Below are 24,737 nucleotides of genomic sequence, written 5' to 3'. Positions count from 1 at the left end.
ATCAATAATAGCCAAACTATGGAGAAAGCCCAAATGTCCATCAACTGAAGAGTGGATAAATAAGATGTATATATACACAATGGAATATTACTCAGCCATCAAAAGAATGAAATCTTGCCATTTGCAATGACATGGATGGAGCTAGAGTGTATTGTGCTAAGCAAAATAAGTCAGTCAGAGAAAGACAAATACTGTATGCTTTCACTCACATGGAATTTAAGAAACAAAACAGATGAACATAAGGGGCAAAAAAAAAAAGGAAAACTATAAGAGACTCATAAAAACAGAACAAACTGTGGGTTGATTGAGGTAGGTGGGGGTGGGCTAGATATGTGATGGGTAATTATTAAGGAGGGCACTTGATTTGATGAGCAGGTGTTGTATGTTAGTGATGCATCACTGAATTATGTTCCTGAAACCAATATTGAACTGTATGTTAGCTAAATAGAATTTAAATAAAAATTTGAAAAGGAAAAAAGTTCTGTGTTCTAATTTATCCTGGTAACCCCAGTTTAGGCCATGCAATATGAATTGTCAAATAGGTAAATAAATGAATGGATAAATATGTTATAATTCAGGTATGTACTGGGATCACAGAGGTAAAAACAATTGATTCTGATTAGAAGGATGAGAACAGTAATTTGAGATGAAGCTGAAGATGAGGATAATTTCAAAATAACAGAAGTACATTAGGATATTCCTGACAAACTTCTAAATTATACCAGAGAGCTGGTGGCAGGCAGTTCCAATATTCTGCTGTTACTGGAATGAGAAGAGCTAAGTCTGGGGAGAGGGTAAGGCCAGATTGGGAAGGATCTTAACTAGATGTCTTGTTAAAAAGTCTATTTTTTTACAAGTGGTAAGTATGTGAATTTAATTGAAGAATAAGCCCTCCAAACTATGCCTCTACCTCTGTTACAATATTTTATTTTATTTTTTTAATTTTTATTTATTTATGATAGTCACACACACACAGAGAGAGAGAGAGAGAGAGAGGCAGAGACACAGGCAGTGGGAGAGGCAGGCTCCATGCACCGGGAGCCCGACATGGGATTCGATTCCGGATCTCCAGGATCGCGCCCTGGGCCAAAGGCAGGCGTTAAACCGCTGTGCCACCCAGGGATCCCTTTTTTTTTTTTTTCAAATTTTTATTTATTTATGATAGTCACACAGAGAGAGAGAGAGAGAGAGAGAGAGAGAGAGAGAGAGAGAGGCATATAACTCTAGTTAGGTTCTTATAAACTTTATGAATGTTCATTTTTTCCTTTCACAATAGATGAAAAGGTAAACATCAGAATAGCCAAATATCCAGTGGCCTTTGGTATCTTGGTGATTATAATGAAAATGCGAAATTATGTCTTTCTTTGTGAATAGTCAAGCTTTAAGAAACATTAACTTCATAAACTCTTCATATTTTATCAGTAAAATATACTTAGCTTTTGATTTTAAAAAATAGGATATTTTTAAGCAGTGCTGGGAAAACTGGACAACTACAAGTGAAAGAATGAAACTGGGCCAGTTTCTAACACAAAAATAAACTCAAAATGGATTAAAGACCTAAATGTGGAACCTGAAACCATAAAAATTCTAATGGAGAACATAGGCAATAATGTGTCTAACAGGGTCATGGCAACATTTTTCTAGATAGGTCCCTCAGGGAAGGGAAACAAAAGCAAGAATAAATTACTAGGACTACATCAAAATAAAAAGGTTTTGCACAGTGAGGGAAAGCATCACAAAAAACAAAAAAAAAAACAACACAACCTACTGAGTCAGAGAAGATACTTGCGAGTGATATATCTAATAAGGGGTTAATATCCAAAATATATGAAGAACTTCTACAGCTCAACATCAAAAAACAAACAGTCCAATTGAAAAATGGGCAGAAGACCTGAATAGGCATTTTTTCCAAAGAAGACATACAGATGGCTAACAGACACATGAAAAGATGCTCAGTATTACTAATTATCAGGGAAATGCAAATCAAAACCAGAATTAGATATCATTTCACACCAGGCAGAATTACTAGTTACCAAAAAGATAAGAAATAACCAGTGTTGGAGAGGATGTGGAGAAAAAGAAACCCTCATGCACTATAGGTAGGAATGCAAACTGGTGCAGGCACTGTGGAAAACAGTATAGAGATTCCTCAGAAAATTAAAAACAGAAATACCATATGGTCCAGTAATTCCACTGCTGGATATTTACCCAAAAGAAAATGAGAACACTGATTCGAAGAAGTTATGCACCTCTGTGTTTACTGCTACATCATTTACAATAACTAAGATATGGAAGCAACCTAAATGTCCATTGATAGACAAATGGATAAAGATGATATACAGACATACACACACACTTACACACAGGAATGTTAGGCAGCCATAAAAAGGATGACAATGTGAATGGACCTAGAAGGGATTATGCTAAGTGAAATAAGTCAGACTAAGAAAACCAAATGCCATATGATTTCACTTATATTTGGAATCTAAAAAAAATGCATAAATTTTTAAAAAGCAAGATCAGACCTATTGGGGGTCGCTAGAAGGAAAGGATAAGAGGATAAGCAAAATGGGTAAAAGGGAGTGGTTGATACAAGCTTCTAGTCATGGAATGAATAAGTCATGAGAATAAACGGCACAGTTTAGGGTGTATAGTCAGTGGTATTATAATAGCATTGCTTGATGACAGATGGGAGCTATACTATGGTGAGCATAACAATGTTTAGGAAAATTGGATCATTATGTTGTACACCTGTAATTAATGTAACATTGTATGTCAACTATATTCAAAAATTTTTATAGAATATTTTTAATTTTTTCAAATTTAAAATGGAAATAAGTTATTCAAAACGTGAAAGAGCAGGCGATCTTTGTAGTCTCCTTTAGTTCTAATTCAGTTCAGGTACATGTGCTATGGTGGGCACTTTACTCCATTGATGACATGACCAACACTGTCATATACCAAGGGAGATAAGAAAATGCTGCATTGAACTATATTTTGAGGGTTTTGTTTGTTTTTTATTAATTTGAGAGACTTTAAGGTTTTTCTCTTTCTTGATCAATTTGCAGCAGTTCAGTAAGATGTGATGTATGACCATTGCTTTTGAGAAGAGAAAGCAGGGTGGAGGCATGAGTATAAGAGAGAGGTGTCAGAAAAGTTATGATTTTATAATGTGTAATTACTTGAACTATTTCAAAACATTAAATTTTTCTGTGTCAAAATACTTTAAGCCCTTTATTTTTTTTTAAGATTTTTTATTTATTCATGAGAGACAGAGAGAGAAGCAGAGATACAGGTAGAGGGAGAAGCAGGCTCCCTGCAAGGGTCTGATGTGGGACTCGATCCCAGGACCCCAGGATCATGACCTGAGCCAAAGGCAGATGCTCAACCACTGAACCACCCAGGTGCCCTGTTTAAGCCCTTTAAAACAAATTATGAAGAGTTTTTAAATTTAGGAAAGTTAAAACAAAAGTAGGTATGGGCATGGTCCCTAGGGTGAAAAACCAAAGTTATATATATTATGCTATTAGTCCTAAGGCCAAAGGATAGCTTAAGACCTATTTGATTAATGCAGTATCATAAGGATTAGGAAATGATATGAATCATAGTGTTTTTTCAGTATAGGATATTAAGACAACCAGGAAGCTAGCTGGAAAAATTTTAAGTTGGATCTATTCTTCATATCCTGGTATGCCAGTGATATATTCCAAATAGATCAAAGGTTTGAATATGAAGGGGAAAAAAATTAAAATAGTACAATAAACTCTGGGAGAATTATAACCTTGGCAGGTGAGTAGAGATATACAATTCAGAAGCCTTAAATATTTTTGTTTACATAAAAATGGAAGATTTCTATGTAGTAAAAATGACCATATGCAAAGTCAAAAGACAAATCACGGTTCATATCATACTTTTGATTCTAATTTTCCTAATATAGAGGATTTCTACAAGTTGATTATTAAAAATAGGGCAAAATTAGATCATTTGCAAAGAAAATACAAACACTTCTTAATTTGATGAATAAATCTCACTTCATTTAAGAGAAATGGACATGAAAATTACAATATCAAACCATTTTCTATCTTTTAGAATGAAAATAAGTAGTATAACTTTTGCTGTGTTTTTCACACTTTTTTGACTGCGACTAGGAATTTCTTTTTTACATTGTAACCTAGTGTACTCAAACATACAAAACAAACAAGTTTTACAAAAGAATACTTACTATTATTACACAATGTACTGATATTTCCTATTTTTCTCTCCGTTTTGTTTTCTAATGCTGATCATAAGCCACGAAAAATATTTCCCTAGGTTGCTAGGAGAGAAATCTGCAGTTTGGAAAACAGTTCTTTATTGAATATATATTGGCAATGTTTAGGATACTTCTGGTGCCCCACCTCATATCCTCTTGGCCAATGTGTGAACTCCAGCCATTGCTGCAGGATCCAGCTGCATATGCGTGCAGTCCAACAGCACTTTCCCTCAGGCACATCACATATTTCTCACTTTCTGTCCTAAGGCTTCACTATCACTCCACACAGGGTACCTACAACTCAGTAATTCTGGCATGCAAACCTGGAAGTAGAAGGAAATTAACACCACAGGGGATAAGCCTTGACTAATGGGAGATGGGAGCCAGTGGTTAAATGTTTCCTTGTTTTGTCCCTTGGGCGGAATAATTCAAAGTGCATTCTCTGTGGCTCTTCAGAGGGTCCCCAGGAAGATTGAGCCCCAGTTGCCTGTAATAGTGAATGCTATATTAGTGCTCATCAGACTTCAGTATATACACAAAACACTTCAGAATCTTGGTTACAGGGCAGCCTGGGTGGCTCAGCAGTTTAGCGCCACCTTCAACCCAAGGCGTGATCCTGGAGACCTGGGACCGAGTCCCACGTCAGACTCCCTTCATGGAGCCTGCTTCTCCCTCTGCCTGTGTCTCTGCCTCTCTCTCTCTCTGTGTCTCATGAATAAATAAATAAAATCCTTTAAAAAAAAAAAAAAAAGAATCTTGGTTACATGTATATTCTTACTCAATAAGTCAGAGGTAGAGCCTGTGATTCTATTTCTAACAAGCTCCAGGTGATGCAGATGCTGTGGCTCACACTGAGTTGTAAGGAGCTAGAAAACATACCCTTTCTTTGGCTTTCCCTCCTCTGTTTCACTCTTCTAATGCCTCAGATTCTCTTGGGATCACTTCCCAAAATAAACTATCTTCATATAAGCCTGTTTCTCAGACTCAGGGTTCAGGCAGAACTTAGGCCAAAACAAATAGTATTGACCCAGCAATTCTGTTTCTAGGAATTTATCCTATAGAAATATTCACATCTGTGTGAAATAATTTCATCTACAAGATATTTTGTTACAACATTGTAACAGCAAAAAATTAGAAACAATGTAAATCTACGTAGAGGATTGGTTGAATGACATATCCATATTGTGGGCTAGTGCTAGCTGTTAAAAAAATAAAAAGGCTCTTCATATTCAGATTAGAAAAATATTTAGGATGGACACTGAGTTTGAAGGACAAGGTAGAGAGTATTATGCATATTGTTGCCTCATTTGAGTAAAATTAAGGCAATATTACATATATTTCTTGGGTGAGTATGTATGAAATAGCTTTGGAAAGATGCAGAAAATAAATAATATTAATTGGGAGGAGGGAAAATGGGTGGCTTGGGGAAGGAAAAGGAAAGAAACTTAGTACTGCCCTTTATATATTAAAGTTTGGAGCATATGTTATATTAGCTATTGGATTAAAATTTTATATATTTGGTCTAGAAAAGTATTACATTTTCTTCCTTTGAACTCTAACATTTAATGTTGTATATTCAGATCTGCATGGAATAAGATCACATACCACTTATATTATCATTTATTTCCATATTTTGGTTTTCCAGTAGGTTCCAACCTAAATTATTATAACTATGTATCTGTATTTTTAAAAAATTATCAAAAAATTATCATAACACATGACATTATGTGTATAGTAAGCACTTTGTAGACACTTACCACGTTTATTTGAATACCCTACATTTGGCTTCACCACCAGAACAATCCCTACAGTAGAGCAAATTGGACTTACTGCCTAAAAGCACAGTTATTCAGGATGTCATAAAGGAGAAAAGGATGATGATATCAAAAAAAAGAATTATATCAATGTATGATTTTTTTTTACTCTAATAAGGCAAGGAATTATATAATATATTTAAAAAGAATTCTTGGTAAGTGGGTAAAATGTTAAAAAGTTTTGTTCAAGGATTAAACTTAATTCAGCTTAGGAATTCACATATAGACTCTCACTCTCTGATGATGCTAAGAAATGAAGAAATATTTGAGGGTCTACTATAACCCAATTCTATACTAGGCCCTGGGGATATAGTGGTGAGCCAAAACAGACATGGTTTTATGCTCAGTAAACATACAGCCTAGTGAGAAAGACAGATATTAATCAAGTAGTTGTGTTCATGATCGAATAATTACAAAGGAATCAATTACCCAAAAGAAAAGGGACAGTTCTCTGATGGCATGTGTCAAAGGAATCTGACGTAGGGCCAGAGATGAGGGAAGATAGAGTTGAGATCTGAAACATACAGAGGGTGTGCAAAGTTTACATCATGCAGCCTATGTTGAGGATTTCAGCCTGTCACTTCCAGATTTATCAGTTATTTATTGTTCTGTAACAAACTACTCCAAAACTAAGAGATTTAAAATTATAATTATTTCTCACAATTCTGTGGGTTGACTGGGTGATTCTTCTGATTCTTCCTGAGTTCATTCTGCAACTGCTTTCAGCTGGTGGCTAAGTTGGAGCTTGGGTTTCTACTCTATAGGGTCTCTCTTACCCACCTTCTTCATGGCCTTGTGGTCCCACAATTGCAACAGCATAAAGACAGAATCCGCAGGGCTTCTTAAAAACCTTGGCTCTGGAACTTGCACAGTGCCACTATTTGTGTAAGCAAGTGAAAAGGCCAGTCTAGATTCAAGGAATGAGTAAATAAATTCCAAAGAATTTTTACAGATGAAGCTACAAAGAATTTGTGGCCATGTTTTTTCAGTCTACTACAATCTATCAGGTTTAAATAACTGTTAAGCAGTTATTTACTAAGGATTGTTTTAAGAACTAGAAATCAAATATGAATAAGATACAGTAATGTGTATGTTGTCATTTTTTCCTTTTCCTTGGAGCACATAGTATTTGTAAATTGTCATTCTACTAGAGAGATCAGTATTCATGAATATTTTTTTCCTGTGGTATAAAAATGAATCATCATTAAATGAATAAAATATAGAGTCTTACCTAATTAGAAGGAGAAAGAAAATCACTGGAGAATATAAGTAATTTTTAGCCTTTCTAAATTTGTAACAACATGTATTTTATAGTCAGAAAAGAAGGTTTTGTCAGTGTAGGCATACAGTTATGAATGATATCTATAAGCACAAAAACTAATTTAATAGTCAAAATCTCAGAGAGGTCAAGTTTTTCTTTGTAGTTATATCTCTGCTCTCAGGCTTGTTTTAGTCATCTTTTAGAGGTAGTTTATTCCCAGCTCAAAGTTTGCCCTTTTGGATAATTCTGAATGGATGAATAAATAAGTATTTTAATTAATGACAAAGACATTTGCTACCTGGAATTTTGGGATTTTTTTTGCAGGAAACATCATAAGAAAAGTATTTTCGTAGAAAGTTATATTATGAATAGTAATCTAACTTTTTTCCAATTTTTAAAAAATTATAAGAATGATGAGAATGCTGCTTTTCTTCTGATGGAAAGCGACAGGCTAATCATCAGTTTACCCAGAGTGAAGTGGACAGAAGTAGCACTGACTATGGCATCTCAGCTGCAAGAAGAATGTATTGCATTTATTATAAAAAATTTCTCCACGATTATTCAAAGTGAAAATTTTGCTCTTCTCTTACAGGTAATGTGTCTAAAATTATATCCTATATTTAGCCCCATCTTTGTGTTCTGATTACAATTATGTAAGAGTTTTTAAATGCAGGTTGCCTTTGATTAAATTAGTGTGACTTAAATAAATTCCATAGCAGATGGCATGCTTGTATAGGATTTAGAGCAATGATGGACAGGATTTTTGGCTCACAAGATAATGAAGGCAGGAGGGGACAGGTTTGAGTGCACTGGCAAGATAGAATGTAACTCTGGCCAGCAGTGGCCCTCAATTAGCATAAGCCATATTTTAGAAATCAGTCAAAAATATATTGTTTTGTCAGTAATACAGTTATGATCCATGCAAAATTCTCAGTTTTACTGGGGACTCACTATTCCTAAGTTTAGTTATTGAATAAAGAATTTTGATTATTTCTAGTTCCATTTTTGGCACTATTTTGGCTCCTAGGAACAGTGTGTGCGTGTGTGTGTGTGTGTGTGTGTGTGTCTACAGATTTTTTTTAAAGGAAAAAGATTTTTATAATAACGGCTATGATTATAATTATGTGATTATAATTATTATTAACAGAGGAAATAAGATTTCTGGTTGACTGCATATGGCCAGTTATGATGAATGGCCTATTGTTAAGCCAGACTTTCACATTTCTTACACATTTTACATATATTCCTATTAAATATAAATTTCTGTGTTTTGTAGTCACAAGCAATGAGCAGCACAGCTGATCTATTGGACAAAATTTTAAAAGCAATTGAAGAAAATATTACCACTGAGAATAGTTGCTCTCTTCTAATGGCTTTGGACATGTTACTGAACTCTGACAATACAAAGGAAATGGTATTGAAAATGATAAAGTTCATTTAAATGATATAATATTGAATTGTTTCAAGACTTTAAAATATATGCCCATTTTAAATGTTGCATGGTTCATTGAAACTAGGTGATGGGGGTTGGTTATAGGCTCTAGTTTTGTATCTGCTTAGAGCTTTTTATTAAATAAAAAATTTTAAATTTCATTTACTTCTCAATAGACTTATTGTAAAAGTTCAGAACTTGGCATTTGACTCACTAATTCTAAAGTTAGTTTGGTACTAACAATATTAATTGGTACAGCATAACTTGTATTTCTCCCCTGTCACTATTAAATTGCCTAAATATAAAACTTACAGAAAATTTTAAATAATTTTTTAGAATTTTCAATACTCCTTGTTTTTTATTTTAATAGTATATTTTAATTCCTTTTCATCTTCAGAAAAAATCATATTTAAAATTGGATTGACTAAGAAAAAGCAAAATTAAAATATTATTTTTAAATGTAATTAGTGTTAGCTTATTGCAAATTATTGACATTTTGTATTTGTTTAACAAGAATGATAAAAATTTCATCATATTTATTACTATTACATAGAGTATTTGACCTTGTAATGTCATAGTTGACTTGCTGTAGAAGGTATTCATGTAAAGGCCATTGGTGATTTAAAATAATGTTTGGTTGAAAGGATAAGGTTTAGCTTCGTGTTCACTATAAGATTCTGTTTTTGAAGAGTAAGCCTTCATAAATAACATGTACTCGACGATTTTAAAAATCTAAGTGATGACATCATTGATCTAGCTTAGGAGTAAGTAGATTCGGAAAGGAATAATGACTGGTTGCTATGACAATGTGGCTCTCACCAGCTGCTGATTTGTTGCTTGAACACAGGGTTTTACGTGCAAGATCCAGGCTCTGCGTGATAAGCTGTGGATCTTCCTGGTTCAGTCTTTCTATGCTGTTCGTCACACAGAAAGCTGGAAGCTGATGAGCACAGATGATCAACAGAAAATCCAAGCAGGTATGTTAGCCTTGGGATTTTTTATTCTTATTTTATGATCTTTGTGCAAGAGATATTTTGAGAGGATGCTAATAAGTGGTAGGATTAACATTGTTTGCTTCTGTTCAATAATAGCTTGCTAATTGAAACTAGTGATAGTATGTTTAGGCAGTTTTAATAAATCATGCTTTGCTGTTCTTAAAAAATGACTCATTTCCTTTACATATATGTTTATCAGTTTTTAACCCTACTCTATATTAGCAACAATATTCCAGCCAAATTTGCTTAAAAAGCATTCTTATGAAGAGATTAGAAGTATAGGAAATGTAATCCACATAGAACATATTACTAAACATACTTTCTCTTCCTTTTTAAATATATTTTGTCATAGAGCTTTTCCGTGTTTTGTATAATGTATCATTTCTTGTGGTTTTGTCTAAATTAGATGGCTTTATTTCACAATTGATTGATTCAGTGATACAATGTGTGCTATTGCGGAGTGTCCCTCAGGAACTGCACAGTGGTCTCTGACATTTAATAGGTACCATTTGAAATGTTACCATTAAACAAAAGATGTATATTGCTCAGAATATATGTTTGTTTCAAAAACATTAAGATAAAAATTTTGAGGGTGTGGAACTAAAAATGGCTTCATGACTATTTTTGGGTTTAAGCAGGTGCCTTAGAAAAAATATTTGCAGATTCAGCAAGTATACTTTTAAAAACATTCTAGGAGACTCTATTTTAGGAAGCGAACATTTTGCACTATAAAACATGAAAGCCATATGTGATATATTTCTTGATAGTACATAGATATGTTAAATTCTTTAATGGAATAGTCAGAATATGATTTGCTCTGTCTTGCATTTTGAGCATAACATGATAGTGTAGCTAGATGTGAACTGAAGAGCACTTTTCAAAGACATTCCAACAAAATAATGAAAGAACAAAATCATGAAATAATGAAAATCTCAGGTCTTCAGGAATTTGAGATTTTTCCTTGTAACTATTTCTGTACTGATTTTTAGATGACAGTTAATTTTTACTATGAAATTATTCAATATGAAGAAATAGGATAAGATCAGCATTCCAGGAGTAGGTGTCATTCAACTCTCTTCTGATTGGTAGTAAACTTTGTTTTTCTTCATTTTAAAGGATTTCATAGTTAAGTTATGCCTTAAACAATGTTCTTTATTTTAATTCTATAAGATGTTAATTAAAAATAATGCAAATACATATAGGTACACACATATGTAAAACAAAATTATTGGTAATTGTACTAATAGTCAAAAAGAACTTTTCAATCTATCCTATCAGTGTAATAATATTTTTTTAATCTTCAGTATGCTGAATTATAATGAGTCCTGACTTACGGATAGTTACTGCATTGGGAAACCCCAGAAAAAGGAGTGATTCTAGGTTGTCTTTGTTATAGCATTTCTTATAGTCTAATTGAGTTACTGACCTTTGGGAGAAATCCTATATTAATTTCTTTTTGTATAGGATTGTGCAAAGTCATTTGCTTACTGTAAATCAGTCCTTATAATGCCATTTTCTAGGATCCTGCTTTGTCTTGTAGCACAGATTCTATAAAACACAAATAGAAGATACAAAGGGAGTGTTACGTATAATTTAATATATTTTTATCAGCTGTTTTAATAAATATTAAATAATTTTTGGAGACTATATTCAAATTATGTTTTAAATAGTTTGAACTATAACCTTCAAAAGAAAGAAATACATTAGCTGAACTATATTTATAGCTCTCATCTCATTATTTCTATATATTTTCCTGACGTCATTCAAATTCTTATTTGAAGAACATAAAAACATGAGCTCTGCAATAATTCCCATATAAACCCAATCTAGAAAGTGAGTTTTTAAGTAATTCTAAAAAGAATGATAATGGGTTTGAGGGTTGTTTGTTTTATTTTCCAACAGTATCTTATTTTTTTCTCTTTTCTTTCCTTTTTCCTCATGAAAAACCTGCAAAACCAGGAAATATTTGTAGTCAATTTCAACAGAGTATTTTTACATTTTTTTAGGATAGACACTTTCTTATATTTAATAATTTATAAAATATTAATTTGCCACAACCTGAGATTTTTTGAAATTTGGAAAACTTAATGAAACCAATTATAATTTTACAGCTTGATAAAATTGTTTTTTTGTAAATGTATGAATCTTCTCATAAGATTTTACATTTACTTATTCTAATAATGTAAAATCCAGAGACGAGAAAATAAGATTGAAAATGAGATTCTTAAAAAAAAAATCTAAAATATAATATGCAATTATTTAAGTGTACTAGATTGCTTTTAGCCTTTTTAAAGTTACTTCCACTAAAATACCACCTTTTTCTGCTAGCATACTATTTTCCTTCTAGTTTTATGGCAATGATAGTGTTTTCTATAAAAATAAATTGTTTCTTTCTACAGCTGCATTTGACAAAGGTGATGATCGAAGACTTGGCAAAAAGCCTGTATTCAGTAGTTCTCAGGTAAACTTAAAATTTTACAGGTCTGAAAAAAGATGCTAAATAATTTAAAGTTTATTATTTTATATTTCAGTGATTTCCTTAAATATATTCTTTAAGTAAAGCTGATTTTTTTTAAAGATTTTATTTATTTATTCATGAGAGACACAAGAGAGGCAGAGACACAGAGAGAAAGGGAGGCAGAGACACAGGCAGAGGGAGAAGTAGGCTGCCTGCAGGGAGCCTGATGTAGGTCTCAATCCCGGATCTTGGGATCACAACCTGAGCCAAAGGCAGATGCTCAACCACTGAGCCACCCAGGCATCCCAAATAAAGCTGATTCTTAATGAAAATAATTTTGAGTCTTTCTCTAATCAAGTAAATATTCTATACATTTTTAAATGATGTGAATCTTTAATATCCAGCTGGCATATTCAGCCTTTTTTATTTCCTTGAAAACCTTTTTGGCAACTAATGTATTGGAGCTATTCCGACAGATCAGAAATTGTCTAAAATCCTAGACCTAATTCAGTGTCTAATTTTCTAATTAACCTACTTCTTACAAAAGATTTTAGTTGTCCCAGTTTTCTCTATACTAAGATTTTAATCCATATAACACATTTTTGGTGTGAAAAAGGCAATTAATACCAAGAGTATAGTTGGTTGTGTTTTACTTTAAAAGTTACTTGCTGTATTTATGTGATCAAAAGTAGTCAAACTCTTAGAAACATGAAGTAGAATAGCAGTTCCCAGGGCTGGAGATATAAGGAAAAAGGCAATTTTTCAGTAGGTATAGAATTTCAGTTTTACAAGATGAGAAGGTTCTAGATATTTGTTGCACAAGATCTATATAGTGAGCATTTTTGTTCTTCCCACTTAAAAATGGTTAAGATGGTTAATTTTGTCTTTTTTTTTTAACCCCTTCCCACACACAAATGACTTGCTTTATTTGTTATAATGTTGAACATTTTTCTTCCCTAAGCATGGAACACTGCTAGACTCCCCCTTGACCATTCTTAGGTATATTATACAGTTCCACAGAACATACTCTGAAGTGGTACATTAGAAAATTTTTCTCTATGTACTAGTTCCCTGTTATCCCCAGTGGGTTTTTTTTAGGCTCCCCTAGAATTATCCTACCTGCCTTTCTTTCTGCTGTTCTACTAGCTGTTATCAACCAGTCTTTTCCTCTTTCCTTGCCTTACAGTGAAATAGAACAAAGTCTTGTTGCTCTTCCTTACCTTCCTGACTTTCTGGTTGTCCATGGATTTATACTGTTAACCACAGTGGGAAGAAAACAGGGTAATACATTTCCCTTTGAAGGACAGTATACTGAAATGGGTGCTGGACATGGAATAATAAGAGTTAAAATCTTGACTTCACTTTTTTTTTTTTTTATCCTTACCTAGATTTTTATTGGTTTTGTGAGGAAGTGAAGAGGAAAATGTGTGGCCTCCATGAGGCCAAAAGGCTGAATGCAGGGTACAGGTTTCCTGGGGTCTTTCAGCATCATTCTTTACCTGCCTAAGGTGTTTTTGCCTACCCCTACACAGAGGTGGGAAGTGTGTGTGCGAGTGTGGGAGGGAAGGATGGGTAGAGGAGGAAGGTTTTCTAGCCAAGTGCAAGGGAAGCAACTCTGCTGCCTGGCAGTTGCCAGGACAATACAGCCTTGATTTCACATTTGTTATCTCTGCCATATGTGAGTCTTAGCTTTCTTGTCTGTAAAACGGGCTAATAAAACCTAACAGAATTATTGTGAAAATTAAGTGAAATAATTTATGTGCAATTGATTGATATGCAGTAAATGCTCAATAGGTATGGAATGAGTAAATGTGTTTTACAAAAAGAGATGAGATCTTCTGGAAGTGGAAGAAAGTTAATGAGATAAGACAGAAAGATTTAAGGAGAGTTCTGGTACCATAATACTTAAGGTAATGATGTCTGGGACTTGTTTCAAAATAAAATGGTAGTTATATATGAAATAAATTTGGCCAAGAACTGATCATTGTTAAAGCTGGTAATAGGTCCATGATTCATTATACTATTCTATCTTTTGATTATGTGTGAATTTTACTACAATAAAAAGTTAAACAAAAGGAATAATAACTGGAACTAAAGGGTGTGTAAGGGGAATTCTTTAAAAGGTTGACTCTTTTTCTCATTTTTGTCAATAGCATGTGGTGATCTTCCCACCTGGCCATTCGTATATAAGAAATATATGTAAACTTTGCAGATGGAAGTTAGAGAATACGTAGAGTTGATGTGTGTATATATTGTATCCTCATCATGCTATACCATGTTAATATAAAGTTTCTTATGGTTACCCCATGTACTACATAGATCTCACCCATAGCATGATGCTTTAAAATAGATTCAAGGATACAAAAAATTAAGTAGGATCAATTTTAAGGGTGAGAAGTCTAGAATCAGAAGTCTACCTGGTATTTATTTATTTATTTATTTTTTAATTTTTATTTATTTATGATAGTCACACAGAGAGAGGGAGAGAGAGAGAGAGAGAGGTAGAGACACAGGCAGAGGGAGAAGCAGGCTCCATGCACCAGAAGCCTGACGTGGGATTCGATCCCGGGTCTCCAGGATCGCGCCCTGGGCCAAAGGCAGGCGCCAAACCGCTGCGCCACCCAGGGATCCCTCTACCTGGTTTTAGATATTAAAAATAGGGAATGGTTATTTTTTGAGCTAAGATTTGATCAAGAAAACAAAAAATGAGGGCCAAACCTATTTGAACTTTATAAATATTACATAGAATCCTAGAACATTACACTGAGTAGGACCAAGTCTCCACCCCCTAGAAATAAATAATATGAGGCCCAGACATGTCAATGACCTCTTAGATATCCTAAGTCAAGTAGGTAAAGCCATGACAGGAACACAGTAATTCCTTTATTAGTACCACACCTAGCTTTTCCTTAAACTTAGCCAGGTTATAACTTTGTGCGTGCGCGCGTGTCTGTGTGTGTGTGTGTGTGTGTATGTGTGTATTCCCACTCCCATATATATGTTATCTTTAACTTAGGCAAATTTCTAATGTAAAAAAAGTTTTTTATATTCAGGAATATTAGTCCTTGAACTATATGTCAGGATATGTTCAGATTTGACAACATGCATCACATTTTTTTGAGTACCCAGTATGTTATGGGCACAGTGGTAAAGGACACAAAGACGAAGACAGCACAGGTTTTTCCTCAGACCTCTGCAGTTTCATACAGCTTTTCAAAGCAGGGGGACGTATTTCCTAAAGAGTAGCAATGTAATTTTAAAATTTTATTCTGCACTTCCTACCACTTTTTAAAATGTTGTTAGGACCTGTTAGAAGGACCTTGAGACATTGGTCCTTCTCTTTTCACCTTTTTGCCTACTTCATCTGTTTTTAGAACCTCTTTTCCTCCACTTTCTCCATATAGCCAGTGCTGTATTACTATTTTGTTTCTTGCAAAAGCCAAACTTGTCACATGTACTGTCTTGTATCCCAGAGGCTTGTGGCCCCCAGCCCCCACCCCCAAAGATTAAATCTTCAGTGATAAAATTTCTGGCATTTGGGGTAGGATTGAAGAGACAGTTTTTGGTGAAAATCTTTATAATGTCCCTCAAATTATACCATGTAGATGACTGCCTGCTTAAAGCAGTAAATCATGAGCTCAAGTCCTACTTCCATCCTACCAAGCATGTAACCTTGGTAAATCACATACCAGCTTTAATTCCCAGTTTCTTGTCTACGAAATATAGATAGCAACAGGAGCTTATTGTTGCTTCATACAATACGAAGAGTTTTAGCAAGGAACCTGGGAGTGGGCCCTCAAAAAACGTTGTACATAGTTATCATTGGCCCAAGGCATCCTGACACCTTTAGGTGTTAATCTCTAGCATAACTTCACAAAGCTAAATAGTATGCCTTTTTAAAATAGCATTGCCTTTTGATTTTTTATGCTGTATTTTAGATTCAATTAAGGTAATGTCATGAAAGACACATTCAAATGATCAAAAATAACCCAATTTTGAGTGACCCTATATCCTTTTTTTACATTTTTAAATATATTTTTAAATTGGAGTTCAATTTGCCAATAGCATAACACCCAGTGCTCATCCTGTCAAGTGCTCCCCTCAGTGCCCATCAAGTGACCCTATATCCTAATGTGATCTTTACTTTTTCCTCTTTGAAAAGCTGGCTTATTGAGACAAAGTTTTATAAGTCAAAGACTTTAAAGAAATTTTTTTTCTTCTTTGTAGCAAAGGAGACAAGTTTCTGACTCTGGTGTTATAAAAAACAAATCTTGGAGAGGAAATACCAAGGATTGTTGGAGTTATCCCTCTACTAAGCAAAAGATGAAATCTGATGGATTGGGAGCAGCTGGACATTCATCAAATACTAATAGAAATACTGTAAATAAAACTTTGAAACATGATGATTTAAAGGAAAAGGGTAGTACAAAGGTAGCATCTAAAGTTACAAAAGAGCTTAAAACTGGGGGGAAAAATGTCTCTGGAAAGCCCAAAGCTGTAATAAAGTCCCAAACAGAAAACAGTGATAATGCTAAGTCCGCAAATGCATCACCTAGACAAGCTGTGGAAAGATCAGCAGGAGCGTCAGCAAATGGACAGAAAAATTCATTAAATGAGAAAGGAGTGAGAAATCAGGAAGGGCACATTACAGGTGCCAGACCCAAGGTACTCACTGGAACCATAAACGTGCAAGCCAAACCAAAGCCTTTGAAGAAAGTGACAGGAAAAGATTCTCCATGCCTCAGCATTGCAGAGCCTGCTAGCAGATCAACCAATTCAAGTATGGAATTACTGATTTCCAATGAATGTCTGGATGAACCAAAAGAAAATGGAGCAGTAGGAGAAGAGAAGCCTTCTGGTGATAAATTGTCCTTTTGTGAACCTCCAGGACAGACAGTGAAAAACAATGTGGAAAGTATCAAAACTTCTTCTGTAGGTGGGTTTTAGTACCCCTATTTTTAATAGCTCCTGACAGTTAAAGTTCCTAGAAAAATGATTCTATGTTTGGATGTTTATTTAGTTTCAAATGCCAAGAAGCATTTATTTACATGTGTTCATGCAGACTGAGAGAAAACATACTTCTTCCCACATTAACATTTATTTTTGGATATAGTGTCTGACCAGTGAATTTATGCATGACATTCACATATTCAGTGTTCAGTTTCATGACTGACTTTTCTTAATTTACAGTAGTAAAATCTCGACCTGTTTCAAAAGTTGCCAATGGAACTTCAAATAAAAAAAGCATTCAAGAAGAAACTAATATAAATAACAGGTAAGTTTTCATTCATTTTTTTTACCTATACATTAGCTTTCTCTGAAAGTTAATTATATGCTAACTTCTAGCCAAATATTTTTAAAATATCTTTTCTTTTTTGTTAGAAAATTTAATGTATTTATTTATACAATATTTTAAAACTTTATTAGAAGATAGTATATTTATGAAAAATGATTATTGATACAAAATGATAGATTACACTTGTGGCACTTGATTATGTATTGCTTTATCATACTTAATTAACCTACAGGTTTATAAACTTAAAGACCTATGAATATAAGGTTTTCCGATTTTTAGAAAAAAAGGTATTTTTTAAATTTCTTTGAAAAAAATGTATTTCATATATGGGTCTTTTAAAAAGTGCATGTGGTGCCATCTGAGAATAATACTGAATGCAAATCATTTTTCTTAGTGTGCTAAAGAAGGTCACTAGCAAAGGATATAGTGATCCAGTACCACAGGCTATTATAAAGAAAAAAGGAAATGGCAGTGGATGTGCTACAGCTCAACAGAGAACAAAAAATGCCTCATCTAATCTTGCTAAAACTCAAGGTAAAGCTGATATGGTCCTGGGTATTACATCTGTGTTTAAATTGAATAAACAGAACTCTGATTTGGAACTTTAGCAACAAATAAGAATATGACACGGTTTCACTCATTTTATATTTGTATCATACTATAGAGATAAGATTTTACACTTTAACTTTTAGATAAATATTTTTTTTAAAGATTTATTTATTTGAGAGAGTGCCTGAGTGCATGCATGGGGAGGGGCAAAGGAAGAGGCCCAAGCAGCCTTTGGAGTGCAGAGCTGGGAGGAGGCAGGCAGATGGATTTATAGACCTGAGTCTAAGCTGAAACCAAGAGTGAAACCGAGCTGCCCCTAGATAAGTATTTTGGTATTTCAGGGTGTGGGTTTAGTTTTAATGGTCTTTTATGAGAAATGAGTCACTAATTTATCTGCATTTTTGGTCCTTTAATATGTTATGCCTAGGTTTTTTCAGTTTCATTGACAACTACAGAAATTCCATACAGAAAACCAGCACTAACATTAGAGCCCTTTACAAAAGCAATGCTATAGTTTTGAGAGCTGTATTATATAGGGAAGAAGAATTTTCCTTCTGTTCTGTGCCTGTTTTGCCGTGTTCTAAGAAAGAAAAGCATAATGATCAGATTGCATAATCTGCTGACCTAATAACTGATCTTAAAATTAACTTGCTTTATGCATTAAGCATTCACATAGGTAAGAGCAGTTTGTTAAAACCTAAAATCGGAATCCCTGGGTGGCGCTGCGGTTTGGCGCCTGCCTTTGGCCCAGGGCGCGATCCTGGAGACCCGGGATTGAATCCCACGTCGGGCTCCCAGTGCATGGAGCCTGCTTCTCCCTCTGCCTGTGTCTCTGCCTCTCTCTCTCTCTCTCTCTCTCTCTCTCTCTCTGTGTGACTATCATAAATAAATAAAAATTTTTTTAAGAAACCTAAAATCAATTTTGAGTTAGATAATGAATTAATACTGAAAGTATATTTTAAAATAAGCCAGAGAAAAATTATTCATGTTCTAGTAATAGCTAAAAATTAAACATTTAAAAAGATTTGGCAATTCTTTTTGATAGATTTAAATATCATCTCTAGGACTTAACCAGTGTAAACAAATAGAGTCTCATAATTAATCCTTTCCCTCCAATTATCAGTTTTAGTTTCTATTACACATCTAAGTCGTTAACCCAAATGATCTACAATAATAATGATTTAGTTATGAAAAGTAAATTAGTTTTGTTCATGTTTGACAGAAAAAACTGCAGTAATTTCAACATTTCTATTTTATATATTTTTTTAAGATTTTATTTATTTATTCATGAAAGACATAGGCAGAGAGAGAGAGAGGCAGAGAGACATAGGCAGAGGGAGAAGCAGGCTCCATGCAGGAAGCCCAATGTGGGACTTGATCCCAGGGCTCCAGGATCATGCCCTAGGCCAAAGGCAGACACTCAACTGCTGAGCCACCCATGCATCCCTCTATTTTATATTTAGTTTGATTCTCCTTTTTCAGCTGTGTGGAATAGTATTTTTTCCCCAGAAAAACTTCAAAGGGAAGACCCTTCCTGTTCTTTTGTGATATAAGAAAATCAGATTTTTCCACCCTCATATATTTATGCAAATCCAATTCTAGCATAAAGATCAAAACTCTTTACTTGAGGAAGAAAGATCCGATTTAAATAATTTTACTAAGATGCTGGAATAATCAACCTATATTTGTAATAAAAATATTTTTTATTTTATCATGTTACTAACACCTAATCTTTTGTTGTCCATTGTTATGGACATATCATTTCATTGTTTATTTTATTTCTTATAAAGTAATTTGAAAATAAATATTGCATTTCATTCACAAATTGTAAGATACATTGTATTTTTAAATTTTCTTTTCTTTGGATTCAAGGAGACTCACCAAATTCAGTAAAATCTTCAGTCTCTTCAAAGCAGTCTGAAGAAAATGTGACAAAATTGGACCTCAATACAACTACAGATAAACAAACACCTAAGAAAAAGATTGTCAAGCAAGGACACACACCTTTGCCCAAGGTTAATGCAAAAATAGGGGCAATGCCTAAAAACTTAAATCAGTCTAAGAAAAGTGAAATTTTGAGTAATAAAGATTCAAAACAGAAAATGCTTCCTGGACAGGTTATATTGAAAACTCAGCCTTCTCAAAGACCTTTAAAAAGTGAAACATGTGTTGTCCAAAAAAGTATGCTTCATGATGTACATGAAAATAATAACAAGGATGATATTTCTGAACAGAAGCCTCATGAACCTCTAATTAATCTCACATCAGAAATCAGCAGTACAGAAGCTTTCCAGTCATCATGCAAACCTAAGCCACAAAAGCCATTAAGCAACCAAGGGAAAGAGAAATTAGTATTAGAATGCCAAAGTATTTCAAATCTGGATAAATCAATAAAACATGAACTGGAATCAAAACAGACTGGTTCAGATAAAAATGAAGCAAAATTTTCTGGCAAAGAATCAGATCATCCCAACACAGCTAAAATATATTGTCATTTTGATGGGAGTGCTAATGTAGATTCAAAATTATATACCACCACTGTCCTAAAATCCATGATTTCAAATCCCAGTGAAAACTCTTTGAATTCTAATCCTGTTTGTGATTTAGACTCAGCAAATCCAAAGCAAATCCATTCAGTATCAGACAGGGAGAAGCAAGGAGAGGAACAAGATACAAATAAAAAATTAAGCATTAAATGTGTCAAAGATGTTTTACCATGTGTTCCTGGAAGGACAAATGGCACCTTAAATTCTGTCCAAGATGACAGAAAATCTAAAATTCATGTAGAAGAACAGAAAATTCCTAGGCACTTATCTGATGATTCTGCTATGAGTGAAATCAAACATGCTACAGCAGACTCAGATATTTCCTCCAAGTGTGTTTTGGAACATACATCAGGAAAAAATTCTCCTAAAGATATGGAAACAACAGAAACTCCAGATAGCCATGAAACTCCAGAAGTTCCATTTATGAGCCACTGGAATTTGAGTACCAGTGGTCTGCATCAGAGAGAGAGTCCTGAATCTGATACTGGCAGTGCTACCACATCCTCTGATGACATAAAGCCCAGATCTGAAGACTATGATGCTGGAGGGTCTCAGGATGATGATGGGTCAAATGACAGAGGTATTTCTAAATGTGGCACTATGCTGTGCCATGATTTTCTTGGAAGAAGTAGTAGTGATACCAGTACTCCTGAGGAATTAAAAATATATGATAGTAATTTAAGAATTGAAGTGAAAATGAAAAAGCAAAGTAGTAATGATCTTTTCCAAGTCAATTCAACAAGTGATGATGAGATTCCTAGGAAAAGGCCAGAAATTTGGTCTCGATCTACAGTAGTCCACCCTAGAGAAAAAGAAAATATTCTACGAGGCAGCATCCAGTTTGCTCAAGAAGTAGATCAAGTTTCTTCCTCAGCAGATGAAACAGAAGATGAAAGATCTGAAGCTGAAAATGTTGGAGAAAATTTCTCTACATCTAACTCAGCTCCTCAGCAGTTTCAGGGAATAATTAATTTAGCTTTTGAAGATGCAACAGAAAATGAAAGTCATGAGTTTTCTGCAACTAAGAATTTTAAAAGATCAGTTTTACTTTCAGTAGATGAATGTGAAGAACTAGGATCTGATGAAGGGGAAGCCCATACTCCCTTTCAGCCTTCTGTAGATTCTCTTTCCCCTTCTGATGTTTTTGATGGCATTTCTCATGAACATCACGGAAGGACCTGCTATTCCAGGTATACGCATGGAAGTGAAGGTAGTATTTTAGAATGTAAACAAGATAAAGGCAAGAGTGTATATAAAAATGAAAGCTCTCTCTTGGGTCCCAGTAGCATTGACTCATCAAGAAAAGATAAACAGAGTGCTTTAGCCACAGGAAAAAAGTACACAGCAGATGTCTTGTCCAAAGGAGGCAGACAGCTTCTTCCAGAAGATAAAAAAGTAAACAGTGGAAACGATGTGGATAATGACTTTCAGCAACGCAGCAAACTCTCAGATAGTGATATAAAATCTCAAGAAAGACCGTGTCATTTGGAGCTTCATCAAAGAGAACCCAATTCTGACATACCAAAGAACAGCTCTACAAAATTTCTAGACTCCTGTCGGAGTCAACTTCTGCCTCAGGAAGGTCAAGTGAAAGAGAACCATTCTACTGCTACCAAAAAAGCTAATATTGCTTTATCTGCAGGTAATGTACAGAAATAGAAATACTAAATCCATAAGAAAATGAGTTTATAGAATTTTAAAGTTGTATGTAGCCCTGAATGTTATATTTTAGTTAGAATAATTAAGCAACAGATTTGAAATTCAAATGAAAACTTAAATTTCATAATAATATGAAAACTAGCTAGTTAATCTTTATTGTTCACTGAAAATCCTAGTGCAGAGTTAAGATCTAGTAAAATTTTGGTTATTATTAGAGTTAATCTATTAAGAGATTTTACATAAAAGAATGAAGAGAAAAACTTAGTTTGCTATTATTTAGTTATTATGTCTAATTTAACATAAAATTCTTGACTATTAGAAATTTTATTATACATTGGATATGATTTATGGACTATGCTAAGTATATATCTAAGAGGGCTGTGCAATAACTATAGTAATATAACTAAAGCACTGAACTATTTTAACTAGATTAATTATTATAATTTATATGCATTTTACAGAGATTAAGACTTTAAGCATCACTATAATTCTAAAATTTTCAAGTAAAAAGATAAATTTCCTAAAAGAGATTATATTTAGAAGCAATGATAATATATGAAAAAAGCCCAGGCTTATTTCATATGAATAGATGATTTCCTGTCTAATTGTTTTGTGTGTTTGTCTTCCTTATTACAGTAATTTGAACTAATGACCCACATTTAAAATATGCAATAGTGGCTGACTGCATAGCTATTGTATATCAGAACTAAGAAAGATACTGATCAATAGCCCTTGTTCAGCAAAATCACAACAGGGAGCTCTTTAAAGTTGTACTTTTTTGTTTGTCCTTGCTTGCATCCTCCTTTGCATGTGCAATATACAAATAAGGCTTTAGACAAAATGTATGTATTCCCCTTTTGGAACTGACTCACCTTAAAAGTCACCATCAAATAACCATGTCTTTTTTTCTTCTTTAAGTTCCTATTGTAGTGAATTAGATACATGTGCATATTCTATGTTTATGTTTAAATAATTTTTGTTTTCTGTATCACAAGTTTTCAAATTAAAGTATGGAGAATTATTATTAGTTGCCTATGTTAATTTGCTGCTAAACATTCTTCGGTTGGTTTTTTTGTTGTTTTTTTTTTTTTTTTTTTACATAGAAAAAGAAATGCCTCAATAATCTTGTCAATTTTGTATAAGTGTTATTTTTTCCATTCTGTTTTTTGGGACTATATTATATTAATATTATTCTACAAAACTCTGAGGGATACCAACATGTGCAATTTTTACATTGTGTAGTATTATGAATTATTTCAGGAGACATAGATGATTGTGATACACTGGCACAAACCTACATGTATGACCATCGGCCTTCAAAAACCCTCTCTCCAATATATGAGATGGATGTAATAGAAGCATTTGAGCAGAAAATGGAATCAGAAACACATGTTACAGACATGGATTTTGAAGATGATCAGCACTTTGCAGAACAAGATTGGACACTATTAAAGCAATTGCTCTCTGAACAGGATTCAAACTTAAATATTACGAATTCTGTTCCTGAAGACTTAAATTTAGCACAGTATCTAATCAACCAGACACTACTTTTAGCACGAGATAGCTCAAAACCTCAGGGTAAAGCACATGTTGACACTTTGAACAGATGGAGTGAACTGACCTCTCCCCTTGATGATTCCTCAGCAAGCATCACCATGGCTAGTTTTTCCTCTGAAGATTGTTCACCCCAAGGGGAATGGACAATTCTGGAACTGGAAACTCAACATTGAGAGTATTAACACTTTGGAAAATTTTGAACTATGCCACCATTTTATTTTTTGATGCTTATATTATATCCAAATAATTGCATTAGCCAGAGATAGACCATCCTTAATATTGAGGGAGTCTTTCTAAATTTATGGGGTAAACATAATTTATTATTAATATGATATCACATATAGGGAAAAGGTGTTTTTCTAAAATTTGAGCATGTTTTATTAATTATTAGACAAATTAGTAGACTTATAAAGAAAACCTTCAGTTTTCCTTTCCTAACTGATCATTTGTTCACTTGTTTATAATTCAAGAATTTAAAATGTGAATGCACAAGTAGATCAGTCCCTTTACTTTTTGCTCTGCATATGGTAATAATAATTTAAAAATAAAAACTTATTGTGCTTGTGTCAATTTATGTAGAGTTAATCAGTGAGTAACATTGAAACTCAGGTTGGTGTGATTGAGCCTGAGAGCTAAATATTAGGAAAAAAAACCTTCACTTTCCCAACAGTGCAGGTCCAAGAAATTGTAAAGTAAATGCACCTCAAATTTCAATCATATTGATACTGAAACGGAAATAGAATCCCTTGTAACTCTATTTTTGGAGTATTTCCAGAGAGAGACATCTGCCCTTGTTCAAAAGAAGCAGGAGAACTGTCCATTTGTTTCATCTATATAGACTTTATAGTTAGATAATTGCTCTTCATTTTCCATTCCATATTAGAGATATTTTGGAACTGTTCCAGCAATAAGCCTGCA

At 33.8% G+C, this 24,737-nt stretch overlaps 1 protein-coding gene across 4 annotated transcripts in view; it reads left to right on the top strand.

Moving 5' to 3' along the window:
* The window catches only part of BTBD8 (BTB domain containing 8), a 94,675-nt gene extending 70,305 nt beyond the window's left edge, over positions 1-24,370 (top strand). For 3 of the 4 annotated variants that reach the window (XM_041748610.1, XM_041748611.1, XM_041748612.1), the window contains 9 exons: positions 7,737-7,919; positions 8,604-8,741; positions 9,607-9,736; positions 12,154-12,215; positions 16,440-17,148; positions 17,403-17,487; positions 17,903-18,042; positions 19,930-22,245; positions 23,523-24,370. In XM_041748610.1, the coding sequence (XP_041604544.1) occupies positions 7,737-7,919; positions 8,604-8,741; positions 9,607-9,736; positions 12,154-12,215; positions 16,440-17,148; positions 17,403-17,487; positions 17,903-18,042; positions 19,930-22,245; positions 23,523-23,992 (4,233 nt within the window). In that variant the 3' untranslated portion in view covers positions 23,993-24,370. The remainder of the gene's footprint in view (positions 1-7,736; positions 7,920-8,603; positions 8,742-9,606; positions 9,737-12,153; positions 12,216-16,439; positions 17,149-17,402; positions 17,488-17,902; positions 18,043-19,929; positions 22,246-23,522) is intronic. The other variant, XM_041748613.1, reaches the window with a different exon arrangement.
* Positions 24,371-24,737: the final 367 nt, after the last annotated feature.

The sequence above is a fragment of the Vulpes lagopus genome, chromosome 3, assembly GCF_018345385.1.
Source record: "Vulpes lagopus strain Blue_001 chromosome 3, ASM1834538v1, whole genome shotgun sequence".
Lineage (NCBI taxonomy): Eukaryota > Metazoa > Chordata > Mammalia > Carnivora > Canidae > Vulpes > Vulpes lagopus.
The sequence above is the reverse complement of the archived record's forward strand: the minus strand, read 5'-3'. Positions and strand labels throughout refer to the sequence as shown.